This window comes from Leiobunum rupestre, chromosome 11 (genome assembly GCF_980474605.1).
Source record: "Leiobunum rupestre chromosome 11, qqLeiRupe1.1.hap1, whole genome shotgun sequence".
In the NCBI taxonomy this organism is placed as follows: Eukaryota; Metazoa; Arthropoda; class Arachnida; order Opiliones; family Sclerosomatidae; genus Leiobunum; species Leiobunum rupestre.
Window position 1 is genome coordinate 50,469,510 of NC_143394.1, and position 15,898 is coordinate 50,485,407.

General features: G+C 34.6%; 5 protein-coding genes across 6 annotated transcripts; 4 read left to right on the forward strand and 1 right to left on the reverse strand.

The window, feature by feature from the left end:
• The first annotated feature begins 1,798 nt into the window (after nucleotides 1–1,798).
• On the forward strand, nucleotides 1,799–4,093 carry Hacd2 (3-hydroxyacyl-CoA dehydratase 2). Its single transcript, XM_090162973.1, has 11 exons — nucleotides 1,799–1,886; nucleotides 1,953–2,088; nucleotides 2,160–2,276; nucleotides 2,346–2,549; nucleotides 2,614–2,674; nucleotides 2,741–2,848; nucleotides 2,909–3,036; nucleotides 3,095–3,207; nucleotides 3,270–3,376; nucleotides 3,441–3,575; nucleotides 3,641–4,093. Exons 2-11 carry the CDS (start codon nucleotides 1,966–1,968, stop codon nucleotides 3,721–3,723), a joined length of 1,179 nt encoding a protein of 392 aa, XP_090019099.1. The 5' UTR covers nucleotides 1,799–1,886; nucleotides 1,953–1,965; the 3' UTR covers nucleotides 3,724–4,093.
• Nucleotides 4,094–4,811: 718 nt separating this feature from the next.
• Nucleotides 4,812–8,875, forward strand: LOC149923204 (uncharacterized). Its single transcript, XM_090162828.1, has 4 exons — nucleotides 4,812–4,996; nucleotides 6,766–8,150; nucleotides 8,214–8,299; nucleotides 8,366–8,875. The coding sequence occupies exons 2-4, from the start codon at nucleotides 7,243–7,245 to the stop codon at nucleotides 8,623–8,625; spliced, it is 1,254 nt and encodes a 417-aa protein (XP_090018954.1). The 5' UTR covers nucleotides 4,812–4,996; nucleotides 6,766–7,242; the 3' UTR covers nucleotides 8,626–8,875.
• Nucleotides 8,876–9,068: 193 nt separating this feature from the next.
• Nucleotides 9,069–10,806, reverse strand: LOC149923205 (uncharacterized). The gene is made up of 4 exons (XM_090162673.1): nucleotides 10,645–10,806; nucleotides 10,486–10,565; nucleotides 9,451–9,533; nucleotides 9,069–9,326 (listed from the first exon to the last, which is right to left on the reverse strand). Exons 1-4 carry the CDS (start codon nucleotides 10,733–10,735, stop codon nucleotides 9,185–9,187), a joined length of 396 nt encoding a protein of 131 aa, XP_090018799.1. The 5' UTR covers nucleotides 10,736–10,806; the 3' UTR covers nucleotides 9,069–9,184.
• Cdc23 (cell division cycle protein 23) lies at nucleotides 10,800–13,462 on the forward strand. The gene is made up of 13 exons (XM_090162670.1): nucleotides 10,800–11,045; nucleotides 11,112–11,172; nucleotides 11,232–11,375; nucleotides 11,437–11,579; nucleotides 11,643–11,775; nucleotides 11,836–12,013; nucleotides 12,078–12,175; nucleotides 12,239–12,485; nucleotides 12,556–12,664; nucleotides 12,735–12,951; nucleotides 13,005–13,121; nucleotides 13,185–13,259; nucleotides 13,337–13,462. The coding sequence occupies exons 1-13, from the start codon at nucleotides 10,945–10,947 to the stop codon at nucleotides 13,403–13,405; spliced, it is 1,692 nt and encodes a 563-aa protein (XP_090018796.1). The 5' UTR covers nucleotides 10,800–10,944; the 3' UTR covers nucleotides 13,406–13,462.
• Nucleotides 13,463–13,921: 459 nt separating this feature from the next.
• On the forward strand, nucleotides 13,922–15,642 carry Ppcs (phosphopantothenoylcysteine synthetase). 2 transcript variants are annotated; one of them, XM_090162671.1, is made up of 7 exons: nucleotides 13,926–14,401; nucleotides 14,459–14,547; nucleotides 14,610–14,749; nucleotides 14,828–15,042; nucleotides 15,102–15,221; nucleotides 15,273–15,338; nucleotides 15,403–15,640. In XM_090162671.1, the coding sequence occupies exons 1-7, from the start codon at nucleotides 14,270–14,272 to the stop codon at nucleotides 15,571–15,573; spliced, it is 933 nt and encodes a 310-aa protein (XP_090018797.1). In that variant the 5' UTR covers nucleotides 13,926–14,269; the 3' UTR covers nucleotides 15,574–15,640. The 2 variants fall into 2 exon arrangements, with proteins under 2 accessions (XP_090018798.1, XP_090018797.1); XM_090162672.1 differs by lacking the exon at nucleotides 15,102–15,221 and having other exon boundaries at nucleotides 13,922–14,401; nucleotides 14,828–14,893; nucleotides 15,226–15,338; nucleotides 15,403–15,642.
• Nucleotides 15,643–15,898: the final 256 nt, after the last annotated feature.

The following is a 15,898-nucleotide window of genomic DNA, read 5'->3' on the forward strand; positions in this document are numbered from 1 at the left end:
TAAGGCATGGGCTAAGTGGGCTACAGCCCAGGGCCCCAGCCAGTTTTGGGGCCCCGGACAGGCCAGCCATACAGCCTCTACTCTAGGGTTAAATATTATAAATGTTCATTTAATATTATATTATTTATATATCTTTAAGTTACGTCTAAAGTAAATTGACTTATTGCCACATCATACGGTACCTACCATTTCTAAAACCTAACAGCGAGTCACTGTCAGTAAAAATCTTATTTTCAGTAGACCTATGTTATACTTTTGAAATTAAAAGTTTTGGTTTGAATTGTGTGGTTGAATTTAGACAACTGACATACAAAGGCTGACCGTTGTGGATCGCAAAGGTCTTAAGAAATAATTTAGCCTCTAGCCCCAAAGGTCTTAAGACGGGCCTGATAGGTTATACCATGAACATATCTAGCTAGATATATTCATGGTTATACATTTTAGCGGTTTTAATTTTAACCGTAAAGCGAAACACGTTTTATGAGCCATATTTCGCTAATACAGAAACTTTTTATATTTCCTAAATGAAATCTACTAGTAAAGGAGTTCTTTAGGGTTCAGCGCACTTTGAACATCAAAGCAGACAATGCGGAAAACGATGCCAAAAATTAAAATTACACATTGTTATTTTTATTCATACTGTAATCAAAAATGTTACCATAAAATAAATAAATATTTAAATGCGAACAGGAATTAATCATTTATATCCATCCGCTTTTGTGAATAACTAACCATATCCTTGCTAATTTGTAAATATTACGTAAATAATTTGCTCAAGTTAAATTCAAGTTAAATCAATTTATAATTAATCTTGTGTAAATCTTGGGAAATTGAACATGAAACATTAAGTTTTCCTCCTTAATATGATGGAAGTTGGGATTTCCACTTCATTATTTGTACTAGAACCAACTTACTTTAAATAACTGGTGGTAGTCTGAATACGATCTACCGTGTCATATTTAAATCAATCAGGTAATATCACACCCGAAACGAAATAATCTGGTTAGGTTTAATCTTTAATATTTCATCTTGTATAAATAAATCTGGTTTAAATACCACACCCGAAACGTCTTAGACACCATTGACGCGGAATAATCTGGTTATGTTTAATCTTTAATATTTCATCTTTTATAAGACGTCCGTCCACCCAAATTAATTGATCATTATACTTATAATATTAAAATAATATTAATTTCAATCACTTTTCCTATTCATTTAATTAAACACATATTGTAGTATCATTGACGTTAATTCCAATAAAATTATTTTTATTTCAATCACATTTTTTTATGTAAAATTTTAGTAAATTAAAGGAAAATTTAAAAAACACGGTCGAAAAATATAAGACACCGGTAGAAGGTTATTTAATCCATGCCGGTAGGGCCATCTGTTTTAGTTTTGTTTGTTATTTATATTTTCCTCGTATTTTTAGATAACTCTGACTTTTTTGCTTATTAATAATATTAAACAAGGTTTTTAGTGCGTCAAACAATTTTTCGTAATGTTATTAAAGTTTAAAGCAGTTTCTAATGTTTTACACCGCAGATATTACCGTAGCTTAATTCGGAAGTGGATTAGTCCATTATGAAAAGGGATAATAAAGCTAAACCCTAAACAAATTTGAAGAAATTTAAAAACTTACTAAAAGCTCGTATAAATTTGTTTAGGGTTTAGCTTTATTATCCCTTTTCATAATGGACTAATCTACTTATTCGCTAATTTTATCATCCTTAACAATGCAGTCCATAGGTGGTTCTTTTTAACTTAACATCGTCGGGTACTCTACCGCACCGTATATATTATCTTTTCCAAGTTTCAGAATTCTGGCAGATTGACCTCGGTAAAATTACACTATAACGTTTGCGAGTTGATGTAATAATTTATAGGTAATTACCACTTAATTTTTACATCTTCGTAAACGATAGCGTATATTTCTAATGATAAAAATTTAGAAACGTTACAATCATGACCGATAAAAGTTCCGTAAATAGCTCTCCAACTCATGGTGTAGAAAAACCAAGCCCATTTGTCTTTTGGGCTCAAACAGAAAGCGTTGTATCATTAAGAGTAGACCTTCTAAATGCCAAAGTACGAATTGCATGTTGAAATTTTCTGGCACTTATTAATAAACCTTTTTTTTTAAATATTTACAATTACAGTCACCGAATGTCAAATTAACATCAAATGGTTTGGATTTTTCTGCACATGGTATAGGAGCGCGTGGTGATCATGAATACTCTTTTACATTGAATTTCTTTGGTGAAATTGTAGAAAATGTACTTAAGAATATGGAAATGCTCAATTTGAAATAAACATGTAATAAACTATATATTTTATATATTTAGGAAAGTAAATATCGAGCTTCGGACCGACAAATTGATTTTCATATTAGGAAAAATGAAAATTCAATGTGGCCCAGATTGACTTCTAGTCAGAAAAAACCAGCATGGTTGAAATTTGATTTTGATAAATTTCAAACTGAGGATGACGATGATGAAGAACTTGACGATGACGAAGAAATTCAAAATTATAATAACTCTCAACAAGCTGTGAGTGTTACCCCAAATAGCGTAAAAATCATTTCTAATATTTTTTTCGTGTTACATTATTTAGAATAACTATAATAAACTACTTCAAGATATAACAAAAAACCGAAAACGAAAAGAGAGAAGAAGTAAGTTCAGTGAACTGTTAATGTTAAATATAGTAATTAAATGTATCCTTCCCTTCTTTCATATAGTTGAAGAATTTAGGAAAATATATTTGCTTCTGTACAACTTTTTCCAATTAGTTGGATTTCTTTATATTGTGGTTGTTTTAACTATAAGATACGCAAAAGAAGGACCAGGTAAAATATTTACATAATCTAATTTGTGTATTTAATTAATTTAAATTCTTTTTTTTTCAGCATCAATGGAAGGAACTTACGCAGCAGTTGGCAAAGCATTTAAGTTCTGTCATTTACTTCAATTATTAGAAATAATCCATCCATTATTAGGCTATACGGCTGGAAGCCCCTTATTTCCATTTTTGCAAGTAAATATTACATTTTATCATATTTTTAATGATTCAATTTAATCATTTGAATTTAAAGATATTTGGCAGACTGATAATTATATTCCCCCTGATTGAGTACGAAGAACGAATGCACACAAAACCAGTAGTTTTTTACATTATTTTAATATATTCACTAGCAGACATTATACGGTGTGTATATTATTGAAACACTATGTAAAATTATCCATTAATTATAATTAATCTTTTGAAAGGTATCCTTACTACATGCTCAGAATTTATGATGCCAAAGTTGGGTTTATAACGTGGCTTCGTTATTCAGTTTGGACAGTGTTATATCCTCTTGGTTTTCTGTGTGAAGGTCTGCTATTTAAAATAATACACGTTTCGTAACCATTTGTAAACAAGGTTTTCGTTAAACACAGGCATTATAATCCTACGAAACATTCCATATTATGAAGAAACTGGTGGACTATCTATAAGTCTACCAAACAAATGGAATGTTTCATTTTATTTCCCGACTGTCTTGAGGGTTTATCTCTTGATTGGTTTTTTCCCCAGTAAGTCACGGCCACGTACCTAATTATTACAATAGAATTATAATTTTCCTCATTTCAATTTTCAGTGATGTATTTCATGATGACTTACTTGTACCGTCAAAGAGTAAAAATTCTGGGGCCCAAAAGTGCAAATGAGAAGGGAGATTAAATTCATTGTGGGTAACAATAATTTTAACTCGCACAAAATGTTTATTATGTCAGATTTTGATATGTTTATAAGAATTTTTGTTAAGGCCAAAGGGTACCAAAAATTGACAAAGATCAAACTTTCCTCGAGTGCTTTTCACTAGTTATGGTAAATTTCCAAAACTATTTTAAGCACTAAAGCAAAAATATTTCAAATTTGAAAAATAAGGTAAAGGTCAGGGTAACCCTTCCCTTTAAAAGTTATTATACACAAATGTATTAGAAATGAGTCTCATTTTTTCAATCATATGCAAATCATGTGTGTAAATTTAAAGTTATTAAAATCAGATTATCAATGAGCAATAGGCCTGGAGATTTAATAAAAAAATGTATGGTTTTTCACATTGAAATAAAAGTCATTTCTTTAAAATAATCTCAACTTTGTGTTAAAATATACCACTCAATATTATTACTTTTTATAATTAGTCAATCAAGTGTGACTAAATAAACCCTTTTGAAGGGGAGTAGGGGTTATAAATTATAACTCGATTTTAGTGTTGTTATAAATGGAGGAAATGGTTCTCTAATATGTCCCCTAAACTCCAATTTCCATATTATAATTGAACCAAAAGTTGATAAGACTTTAAAAGTATATATACTATTTTGGGAATAACCCTCTAATGAGCACTGGTGCTCTATGTTTCCTTCTCAATATAATCCAAATTAATATAATTATAATTTCTTTAGCAGCCCAGCGGGGTCTCCGACTTCCTCCCCTTTCGATACCCCCAGCATATTGAGAGGAATAAACGTCCCTCTCATCATCCCTTGGGATCCTGCAAAGAGCGTCTTCGAACGAGTCGGGGAAGACATAAACGATGGTGGGGAGGGCCGAAAAGAAGTTACGGGCGGCTGAACCCGGGATTATATACAATATTTATAAAATAGCGTATATACTGCAAATACATGTTCCGTATAGGAGGAATATATTTCACATATAAATCGGAGGAGGGTGGGAAAAGGGGCCCAACATCAAGGGGGAAAAGTGGGGGATAGAGGAAAGTTTTTGTACGGTTGGTCCAGTTCAAAAAACGTCCCGAATGGCTGAAGGAAGGCGTGGAACATCGGTTTGCGTATTTTTATTCGTTAAAGAACGAAGACCGTTAACAATATTTTAATATTAGGTAACGAACGTGAAATTCCCGATAACAATGGGACATACATGGTCTAGTCGCGAAATTCCCCCGTAATCGAACTCTTCACATTAGATGACTGCCGATTGACATACCTGAAAGGTACGAGACTAATTATTTTTCTCTGTTATTGTTCAGTTTAATTGTACTTGGTATTCAATTTCTTTCGGTCGTATAATATTTTTAAAAGATTAAAAAATATCGTTCATTTGGCATTAGGAGAACGCGAGTGATTTTTTTAGGTTCAATTTTATCTTATTGAATACGTTTAAACAGTGTCATTAAATCACAAATATTTAATCAAAGGAAAACTACACTGAATATTTTCGTTGTGTGTTTAAAATGGTAAGTTAAATTCACGATTAATATTCATAGTCTCAAAATATTCGGTAATGCGCCACATGAAATTCTTTTTGAATTCTTCAAATCGAAATAATATTTCGGATGGCCGGGAAGGGAGTTGAACGTATTCGAAAAATCGTTTGGCCCGAGGCATCACCGAAGAGAGCAAGAGTTTTAGAACTACTTACGACCGGCTTTAGACTTACAAATTTCAACGCACAAAAGAATGTCATTCGCGAAAAAATTCAAAGAATCAAGGGTATTTAAAATAACCCTTTGAGATCAATAATTTAATATAATTAGCAATACTAAAGAAATCAAATGTCTTAGTAACGATAATCTAAAATGCATATTTATAGGAAAAAAAGGTATGCGATCCGCTAATAAAGACCAGATGCTCTACGAAATGTAAACTAATAAAAATTCGCGTAAACCATTTTCGAACAAACTTTCTTCTAGATTTAGAAATAAGTAGTTGAAAGCGAATGGGAAAAAAACCACACATCCGTGAGAAAACAAAAACTTTACGATCTTTTTTCTCTCGATGGAAACGCGTTCAACAAGTGTCGGGTGCGATCAAGGTGGGGGGGGGCTTAGTGTAGACCCAGAGAAAGAATTGTAAGCATTTTAGGGGTGGAATTGTAGACGTGTTTACGACAAAACAGGCCTACGCATTCGACCTCTCTCGGGAACTTTCATTCAAAAAGAAAACCGTGAACGAGATTTCTAGCCGCCGCCCAGCATTATTCCAACATTGGCGTTAAAATTGTAAAAATTGACCAGCCGGGGGAGTCCGAAAGGGTGTAAATAAGTCCCTAATTACTTTTGGAGCTCACGCGAATGTTTCGCGAATATGGTCTTCAACAAAACGTCGTTGTGACCGGAGAAAGGGAAATCATTGTTTGCGAAAAAAGGAAAAGCAATAAACTCTTATTATCTATAGTTAGCGACAATTGGAGCGGAAACTTTCGAAAGACATCGTCCCAGTCTCTGCACGGATAGAAGACAATGGATAAGTCTTCTTCCACCCCTTCTTAAACGCGAAGGGGCTATTCTAAGCGCGAAATAGAAACGGGGTTAGGGATTCCAATAAAGAAACCAATCTGAAATTGTCATTAATAGCCCGTTAACTTATAGGTTTCGCGAACGTTTCCTGGAAATATGGTTTCCTAATTCAAAATCTTGGGATAAAAACTGGGTGAATAAATTATATAGACGTGAGGTCAATTAAGGTATAGGCATTTCTGTTAGTATAGTCGTAGACGATAAAAAGTCCGTTCTTTTACTTATTTGAACGGAAATGAACCGGATCGGAATTAGAAAAAGTATCTTTTCCTTCTAGTACGATGATCCCCCATCCTTGACACTTCGGGTATCTGTTACGCTTAATAAATTAGACGAACAGCGATCCCACAGAGTTGCGCGGGTTAGTTTATAATTGGCGTCACGAACAAACCCTGCTGCAGACTTCGGAGACGCAAATTTTTTGTCGTTTCTTTATGTGGTAATTCTCTTATCCGTTTTTTTAGACAACAGAGTCGTATTGCCGCTGACGTTTTATCTCGAAGTCCAGAGAGGGAGACGCAACCCAGAGAAGCCTCCGAACGGATATTAACTCAATAAGGAAGGATTAAAAAACAGTCATAGATTAGACCGTTGGGGACCCAAATGGTCCACCCCTAACTTCAAGGGCTTCGTCGCCAGCGTTTCGACAAAGATTGAAATCACGCGAAATCGAGAAGGCCTTCGCCAAAAAATTGGCTTCCGGGTGCGAGACGATGTTTAAAACAATGGACGTCTCGAGTTGCAAGTCGCTTTGGATGGATTTTCCAAATCCGATAAAAGCGAGATTAAGATATCATTCTTGAAATTAGACCCCCCCATTTCATCGTGGACTGAAATAACGCTATTATAGATTTTTGAGCGACACGGCGAAAACTAAGTACAGACAAACATTGCCAAGAAGTTGGTTCGGAGCAAGCGCCACCATCGATGGTTTTCCGTCAATGTCTCTATCGCTGAGTTTGAACGCGTCCACAAAGACGCCGACGCCACCAACAAGTGCCAAAATGAACGGTTCAGCCGTCTCACCCCCGCTCGGAAGGCATCAAACGAACCACTTGGGTCACAACCCCAATCAGCTCTACCAAACCACTCCACCCCTAAATCATCGCTCCAACAATACCACCACCTCGGGTGGTAACGTGACCCCAGCCCTGATGAGCGTGAGTGCCACACCAATCCCCGCGAATCTGACCATGAATAGCACCAAACCATTGCTGGATTTGTCGAGGGGCAGCATTCACGTTCCACCTATGAGCTCAACCAACTCTACAAGACGACAACCGTTGATTTTGTCGGGATCTCCCACGACGCTAAATGGTGGAATTCGTGGGTTGCACGATGACAATCGCGATCAGGACCTGTTGGGATTATCACCTACGTCGACCTATCCACTGAACCCGTCAAGCCCTGGTAGGAGGGCCGTTATGCACGCTTCCGGATCGGAAGAAGCTAACGACACGGGGATATACCAGACATTAGCTTCGCTAGCCTTGCTGTGTTTATTGTCTCTGTTAATGTCCTTCTTGGCACTTTTCTTTCTACAAAAAGTCGGCCCTCCGGTCGTACCGGCGCAATTAGCGCGCACCACAAGCCATTCTTCAGACGGTCAAGTTGAGAAACGAACTAGTACACGAATCCTGTCGGGAAATGGCAACAGCAACAACGTGTTGCAACCAAAGACATCCGGTTTTCGAGTAGTGATAAGTTCTGAGGAATATTTTCCAGTGTATCAGGTGTCAGTGGCTCTAAGTACATTAACTGTTGCGCTTGATCTCTGCTGTTTGTTTGTCTGTTGCATCCAATTTCTTTTCGCCATCAAATTGCTAAAAACGCCAAATGGTGAACAAAGGTACAAAGATGAACTCCCCCAACATTTATTTACTGTTTAAATCCTAAAAACTATTATTTTCAGAACTAACAAGTTTCTCAAACGCAGCTCCACAACCAGAGTCATATCCATTGGAGGTTTCTTCTTGTCAATACCCATATTTTTCACGGGTTAGTGCTTTTTTATACACTACAGCAACGTTTTCATAGATTTAAAAAGGTTTTTTTCTCTCAAAGGCGTCATACTGTTCACTTTCATCCATTTTCAAGAAGTCCCAGCTATAGCCACCAGTATTGCTATTGGAATAGGCATTGTTTTTTGCGGAGTAGCCTCAGTACAAAATGTCTATTTGTGGCAATGGGAAAAGACACGGGCAAGTCGAGAAATTTTGAGTACAAAACATACGTGTAACAGCAGCAGACTTCACGAATCTACATGTTCAACAACAGCACCTGATGTAACTGTCCACACTATGGAGTTATCAACATTAGTTTAACTTAAAAAAACGCCCCTACCAAATTATGACCCTCATCTTTGATATTAGAAACAATGAGCTTTTCATAGATATTTATTTTTTTACGTGGCCTTCTAAATTTTTAAATTATAATTATCTGGTCAAGTTTTCAATTAGGGTGAGATTTTTTCACAAGATTTAAAAGAAATGCTTATTTATTATTTTTTTAAGTATTGGGTGTATTTTTAAATATCAGAATTTCTATATATTGCGCTACTTTTCAAATAAATGTTTGTTACAAAGGTGTAATTTAAATTACCACCAAAGACAATTTTAGTTTTTACTATTTAGAGAGAATCAGGTTCTAGATAAAATTCATTTCAACAGAGTCCAATTTCAATGTTATTTACTGTCTATTAAATTGTACTAAATGTTGAATAGATAAAGTGGTATTTTGAATTTTTGTGAAGTAATTAGCAAGTACATTTTTAAAAGTATGCCAAAGCATATTCAGCAATAATGTTTTATTTAAAAGAAAATAAAACACATTATTATTTATACATGTCAAAATCATTTTTTTTTTTCTGTGTAGTGCTAGATATTAATCGATGATTTTATACTTTATTCTCTCTAAAGCGTAGCATACTGTCAGCACCTCCTGGCCAATTTGTGCTACGGAATCCATATTAAAGACGGCTTGTTCAGCAATTTCATCATTTGGTAATATAACATAAGCAAAGGTGCTAAATATTCAAAATTCAGTAAGTATTCATTAAAATCATACTGATTACAGTCAATTTGATTTCATACGCATCATGTACATATCGTGACAAGATTGAATACAATATTTTAAAATGAGCAACATACTAATGGAAATTTTGCTCAGCAGAATTAACCATAACCATTATTTTGACAGGATCATAATCCTCAAAGAGAGTGTATAAATCATCCTAAGAATAATCAAAGGAAATTATTACTAGGGATTTATAGCTAAATGCGAGGGGCAGGTCACTTGATTAACGACGCATCCCTCAAAATATTGAATTCGGTTTAGTCGGGATTATTTTGATTAAATTCAATTTAATCACAATTTTGTTGATTAAATCACATTTAATCATGATTAGAATGATTAAATCTGATTTAATCATGATCAAATGATTTTATCATGATCAAATGATTAAATTGATTTAAATGATTAAATTGCGATAAGAAATTAGAACGAGAATCAGAATTATTATATTGGTGATTGGAATGATTATAATTGTACGTGATTAGAACAAGCGGATTAGAATAATTTTATATGAAGATAATATTAGTTCCTTTTACAATTTTACCTTAATTAATGTGATAACTTGTTACAAAGCTGTGATGTTTTCGGATGTTTTAAAGAAAATGTGATGTTATTTTTTCAATCATTTCAATCAAACACAAATGCGATAGAACCATCAATATTAATAATTAATATTAAATTATCGTACTTTAGAAGTGAAGAGAAGCACATTGTGAAAAAGTAAATTAAAAGAGACTTAAAACGGTTTAAAAATTCACAATTTATTTATTTAAAAAACCTACATTTCGGAGGAACAGTTCCTCCGAAACGTCGGATTTTTAAATAAATAAATTGTGAATTTTAAAACCGTTTTAAGTCTCTTTTCATTTATCGTACTTTAGTTTGGATTTTATTTATAAAATCTTGATTTGACTGATTAAAATGATTAAATCCTGATTAAAAAGATTAGATCCTGATTAGAATGATTAAATATTGTTTAAATTGTGATTAAATTTTTTAATCTTGATAACCCCGATTTAATCACGATTACCCTGATTTAATCATAATACTATGATTAAGACGCATCCAAAATGGAAATGACCTGCCCCTCGCTAAATGGAAAATATAATTACCTCCTCAGTACCAAAAGGAAAGTTGGCAACCAATAAGGTTACAAACCTTTCGGTATTAGAATGACCAGGTTTAATTACACCTTTAAACAGAAATACCATTACCTTTGTATAAATAAATAAAAACTGTTTGTTTATCTTATTCAGTTTAAAAACATTTACCGGCATTTGGCATAACAACAGGCTCTAAAGGAGGAATAACTTCTCCTTTGGCTGGTCCTTTATTTCCCTTAAAACCTCCATTTTGGTACATATTACCCCTCTGATAAAAAATTAATTTAAATTATAGGCTCAAAAGCACATGGGGAGGAGGAAAGTTCGTCGCATTCTTTCTTAAGAAAAATATCGGCGCAGTGGCGCCAGCTATATTCAATTCTGAGAAATATTGGAGCGAATTACCATGGCAACTAGCTCTGTTAACCCTCGTTCGCCTTTTCAAGTGTCAATCGCGTACATTTTGTTATGGCGGTGATTTCAAGTTGGGATTTAAAAGTTATAAAGAGTGATTTGCGTCTAGCGTATTTAAAATGCTCACAACGAGGGCTATTACACAGTACAAAATGGTAATTATATTATTAAGCAGTGTATTGAACAGGTGAAACTTATCAAAAAATCCATTAACACTACAGGGCTGCAGAACTTTGCTACGCATTATCAAATGTAGAAATTGCTGAAGATATTGCTCCATTGGTATTATTCATTATTTAGTAATGTTTTTACCATGCATAATTGAAATTTGAAACTTACAGAAACCAGAATATGAATCTGAATACGACCAATATGTTTTGGCCAAAAGTTATTTTGATTTGAAGGAATATGATCGAGCGGCTTATTTCACAGCTAATAGCAAATCACCGCAGGGAAAATTTTTACACTGGTATTCACGATATCAGGTGATATGAAATTCTCACACCTCAAACGAAACACAGAAACATTACTCTTGTTTCCTTCCAGTCTGGTGAAAAGAAAAAGTTAGATGATGCTGTGGACCCAATTGCCCCTTCAGAAAAGGCTCAAAATACAGTATTAAGAACATTAAGAGTAGAATTTGAGAGAGCCCATGTTGATAAAAAATTGGATGGATACTGCCTTTACCTGTATGATTAACCATTTATATAAATTGGTAAATGACGATAAAAATTATACTTTTTCATTTTAAGGTACGGCGTAGTTTTAAAAAGGCTGCAATTGCATTCTAAAGCTTTGGAAATTTTACAAGAAGCAATACATTTAGAACCAAGTCACTGGGGTGCTTGGTTAGAGCTCGCAGCTCTAGTAACAGATCGCGAAGCTGTAAGAAATCAGTCTTACCTTAAAAAATCAGAATATGAAATAATAAAGAGATCTTTTCAGTTAAAAAAGCTATCTTTGCCAAACCACTGGATGAATGAATTTTTCCAAGCACACACATGCCTGGAATTACAATTAAACGAAGAAGCCCTGCAAATTTACATCCAATTAAAGGAACACGGGTTTCAGTCAAGCACGTACATAATGGCGCAAGTGGCAATAGCTTACCATAACATGAGGGGTATTTTATCCACCTCCTATTTACCATTAACAAGACTGTAGCATTTATCGTATTATTTCCGCAGATGTGGACGAAGCGATACTAGGATTTCAAGCCTTACAGAAGGCAGATCCATATAGATTAGACAATATGGATATTTTCTCAAATCTCTTATACGTTAAAGTTAGCTTGTTTTTTAAATTAATTGTGTATTTTGATAAATAACTTTTGGTTTCAAATTCAAAGGAATTGAGAGTGGAACTGAGTTACTTAGCACATCATTCGTGTGAAATTGACAAATATAGAGTGGAAACGTGTTGTGTTATTGGAAATTTCTACAGCTTGCGCTCCCAGCACGAAAAAGCGGTACTATATTTTCAGAGGGCTCTTAGACTAAATCCAAACTACCTCTCGGCGTGGACGCTAATGGGGCACGAATATATGGAGATGAAAAACACATCAGCGGCCATTCAGTCTTACAGACAAGCAATTGGTAATAATTAATTTAATTATATGATTGATTATAAAGTTGGAAAATGCAACTTTATTTTTGTGGATCTTAGAGGTCAATCGGCGAGATTATAGAGCCTGGTATGGCTTAGGACAAACGTACGAAATTTTGAAAATGCCATTTTACTGTTTATATTACTACCGTCAAGCCCAGCAATTAAGGTTAACAAGAATATTTTCAAATCTGCCAAAATTAGATTTTTTTTTAACACCTTTATTAATTATTGAATAGACCAAATGATTCTCGAATGATGGTAGCTTTGGGAGAAGCTTATGAAAAGCTTGATAAGCATTTAGAAGCTAAAAAGTGCTTTTGGAAAGCTCATGCTGTTGGTGATATTGAAGGAATAGCATTGATTAAACTTGCAAAATGTTACGAAAAGTTGGGGGAGGAAGAACAAGCTGCCACAACTTATTCAGATTACATTCTGGAAGCTGAAACTAGAGGGGTGCGTACTCGGAATGTTGAATTAAACTTATCATTACATATATTTTTTTACAGGTGCCTGACAGAGATGAAAAATGTTGTGCTTATAGATTTATGGCAAATTATGTGTTTAATAAGGGAAAATTAGATGAGGCCCATGAATATGCTCAAAAATGCACAGACTATCCTGAAGTAATGAAAAAAAAATCATATTCCAATTTTTTTATGCAATTACAAGAATTTTTGCATTTCTAGACGAGGGAAGAAGGCAAATCCTTAATTAAACAAATCGCCTTAGCAAGAACTACTCATGAAAAATCTGTCGCTAAAGTGAGATATTAAATATTTTATATTGTGCTTTTATTGGGTTCAATAATGTAATATTCATTACAAATTGTTAATTTAAGGCTGAAACATCACAAATGGACACCACTCCTGACCATTCACTTCCAATAAATTTATCATATACGCCTTAAAAATATTTGTTATGTAGAAAAGTTTTGTTTTGATAATAAAGTGTATTAATCTTCCAAGTATTCGTCCCATTTACTTTTTTTGAGTTTTTCTTCCATGGGGCTATCAACCCTGACAAATTTATCAATCTTCGTTTTTTTAGTTTCCAATTGTTCTACAAATTGAAGATCCCCATCTGTAGGGTCATCATGATTTAAATGGGCCGCCTGTCCGCCGTCTCCCATCTGCTCTTCTTTAGCTTGGGCCTTTTTCAAATTGAGTTTTTGAACCGCGAACGGCAATCAGCGGCAGATGGACTTTTCAAGTAAACTAGACTCCTTGATTGCTTTTCCCCACACATTTTGCAGCTCCATTTATTTATTTTCTTTACTATTTGCACTTGATACATTTCGCATTTATAGCAACGCAAAACCTCAAACTCTTGCGGCATTTTGCAAAGTACTAAAATGTCAAAATGCACTAAAATATCGCGCCAAAATGAGAGACTTGATTATTATTTCCGTTTCCGATTGGATAACGGCGTCTGATACGAGGTCTGAGCTTCATCTTCAGCGCATCCCTGGACGAGATCTTTTTCCCCCAAAGATTTTAGGGGTTTCTTAGTAACATGTAATTGAGAAACGCACGCTGTAAAGCTTCCAAACCTGTTTGATTGTTTAAAGTAGCCCAAAAAAATTCGCATTGAGAAAGCGAGGATTTCACGCTAAATGTGTCGATCTCGTTCACGATTGCGTTACATCAAAAGTGGTTACATGTATTTCGTTTCGAAAATTTACGTTTTACTCAACTAACGGACCGAATTAAAATTTAGCATTTACAAGCGTAAATATCAGTCTTTTTATATTAATTAAACCTAGCGTAATAGAATGTCGGTTAAAAATTGGGAACAATTTTACATCGAAAATCCTCCCCCCAAAAACCACGACGAAATTTCGAAGAAAATCGAAGATTTTGTTAAAAAGCACAAATCAAACGATACAAGAGTCGCGCTAGTTACAGTAAGTACTTATTTAACGAGTTAATTAAATAGCAGAATCTAAAATAAACATTTATAGTCAGGAGGTACTACCGTTCCTTTAGAACACAATACAGTTCGTTTTGTGGATAATTTTAGCGCAGGGACTAGGGGTTCAGCATCAGCCGAGTATTTACATTTCAACTATTATAATTCGAATTAAAAATCTCTAAAGCACATAATTCTTACAGGTATTTCCTAAAGCACGGATATGCGGTGATATTTTTACACCGAAATAAATCTTTGGAACCGTTTAGCAGACATTTTCCGTCATCCAGCCTCTTGGATAGTTTGAAAATTACCCAAGAAGAAGGAAAAACAAGCGTAGAAAGTAGGCTTACGCGATTTCCATAATCCTCCCGCGTAATATCCACGTCAGTAAATTCCTAAAATGGGCACAAATTTCCAGTTGCTCAAAATAAAGTTGGAGATATTTTACCAATATTAAACGCCCGCAATGACGCAACGAAACATGGTAAGTTACTAATGGTACCGTTTACAACGCTGCCAGAATACATGCACCTTCTAAGAACCAGTTCCCAAATACTGTCAATTTTGGACAAACAAGCGTTGCTTTACTTGGCGGCGGCTGTTTCGGATTTCTACGTACCATCTTCTCAAATGGTATGACGTCCCCCACCCTGAAAACACTATAAAACCACTTACTTTTATTACCTCTAAAGGTGACCCACAAGATCCAATCGATGAATGGCCCTTTGAATTTGCAATTACAGCTGGTTCCGAAGATGTTACAACCTTTAGTTTGTCATTGGGTTCCTAACGCTTTTGTCGTTTCGTTTAAGGTAGGAATTCCAAATAGCCGATGTCGGGACAATAACCGATTTTCTTTTCAGCTTGAAACGGAAGAAAGTCTCTTAATACCAAAGTCCAAAGCGGCTTTAGAAAATTACGGCCATAGTGTAAAACATTTTCGAAATTTTTATAGAAGTCGGAAAGGGACTAAATTATTTTATTTAACTATAGGTTGTGGTCGCTAACGAACTTCACACTCGCAAATATAAAGTGATCATTGTCGAAAAAGAATCGGAATACGAGCTCAAATTAACAAAAGACGAAATAGAGAAGGGCGTTGAAATTGAAGATAACATTGTCCAATATCTCATTAAACATCACAATAAACACATTGATGGTTAAAACGGTAAAAATGATATAAAATATGTAGGATTTCATAAAAGTATTTTTGTACGGTCTTACAATAAAATAAAATAACATTTCTCAATTGTGAAAAATGGTAATATCTTTATTTAAATATTTAAATTTTCATACAAAAAAATCTGTCAAAAACATCACTCCGCGAGAAAAATACATTAGACGAGAAGAAGAGGGGTGGAGGGCTGGAAAAACCGGTGGTTCCATCACCAGAGACCATAGGAACACCTGGTCCTGAAGAGATCTTCGGGAAGTTTTTCAGCATGATCAAGGAAGGGGGGGGGGGGTTCGAAACTAAATAGGGCTTCCT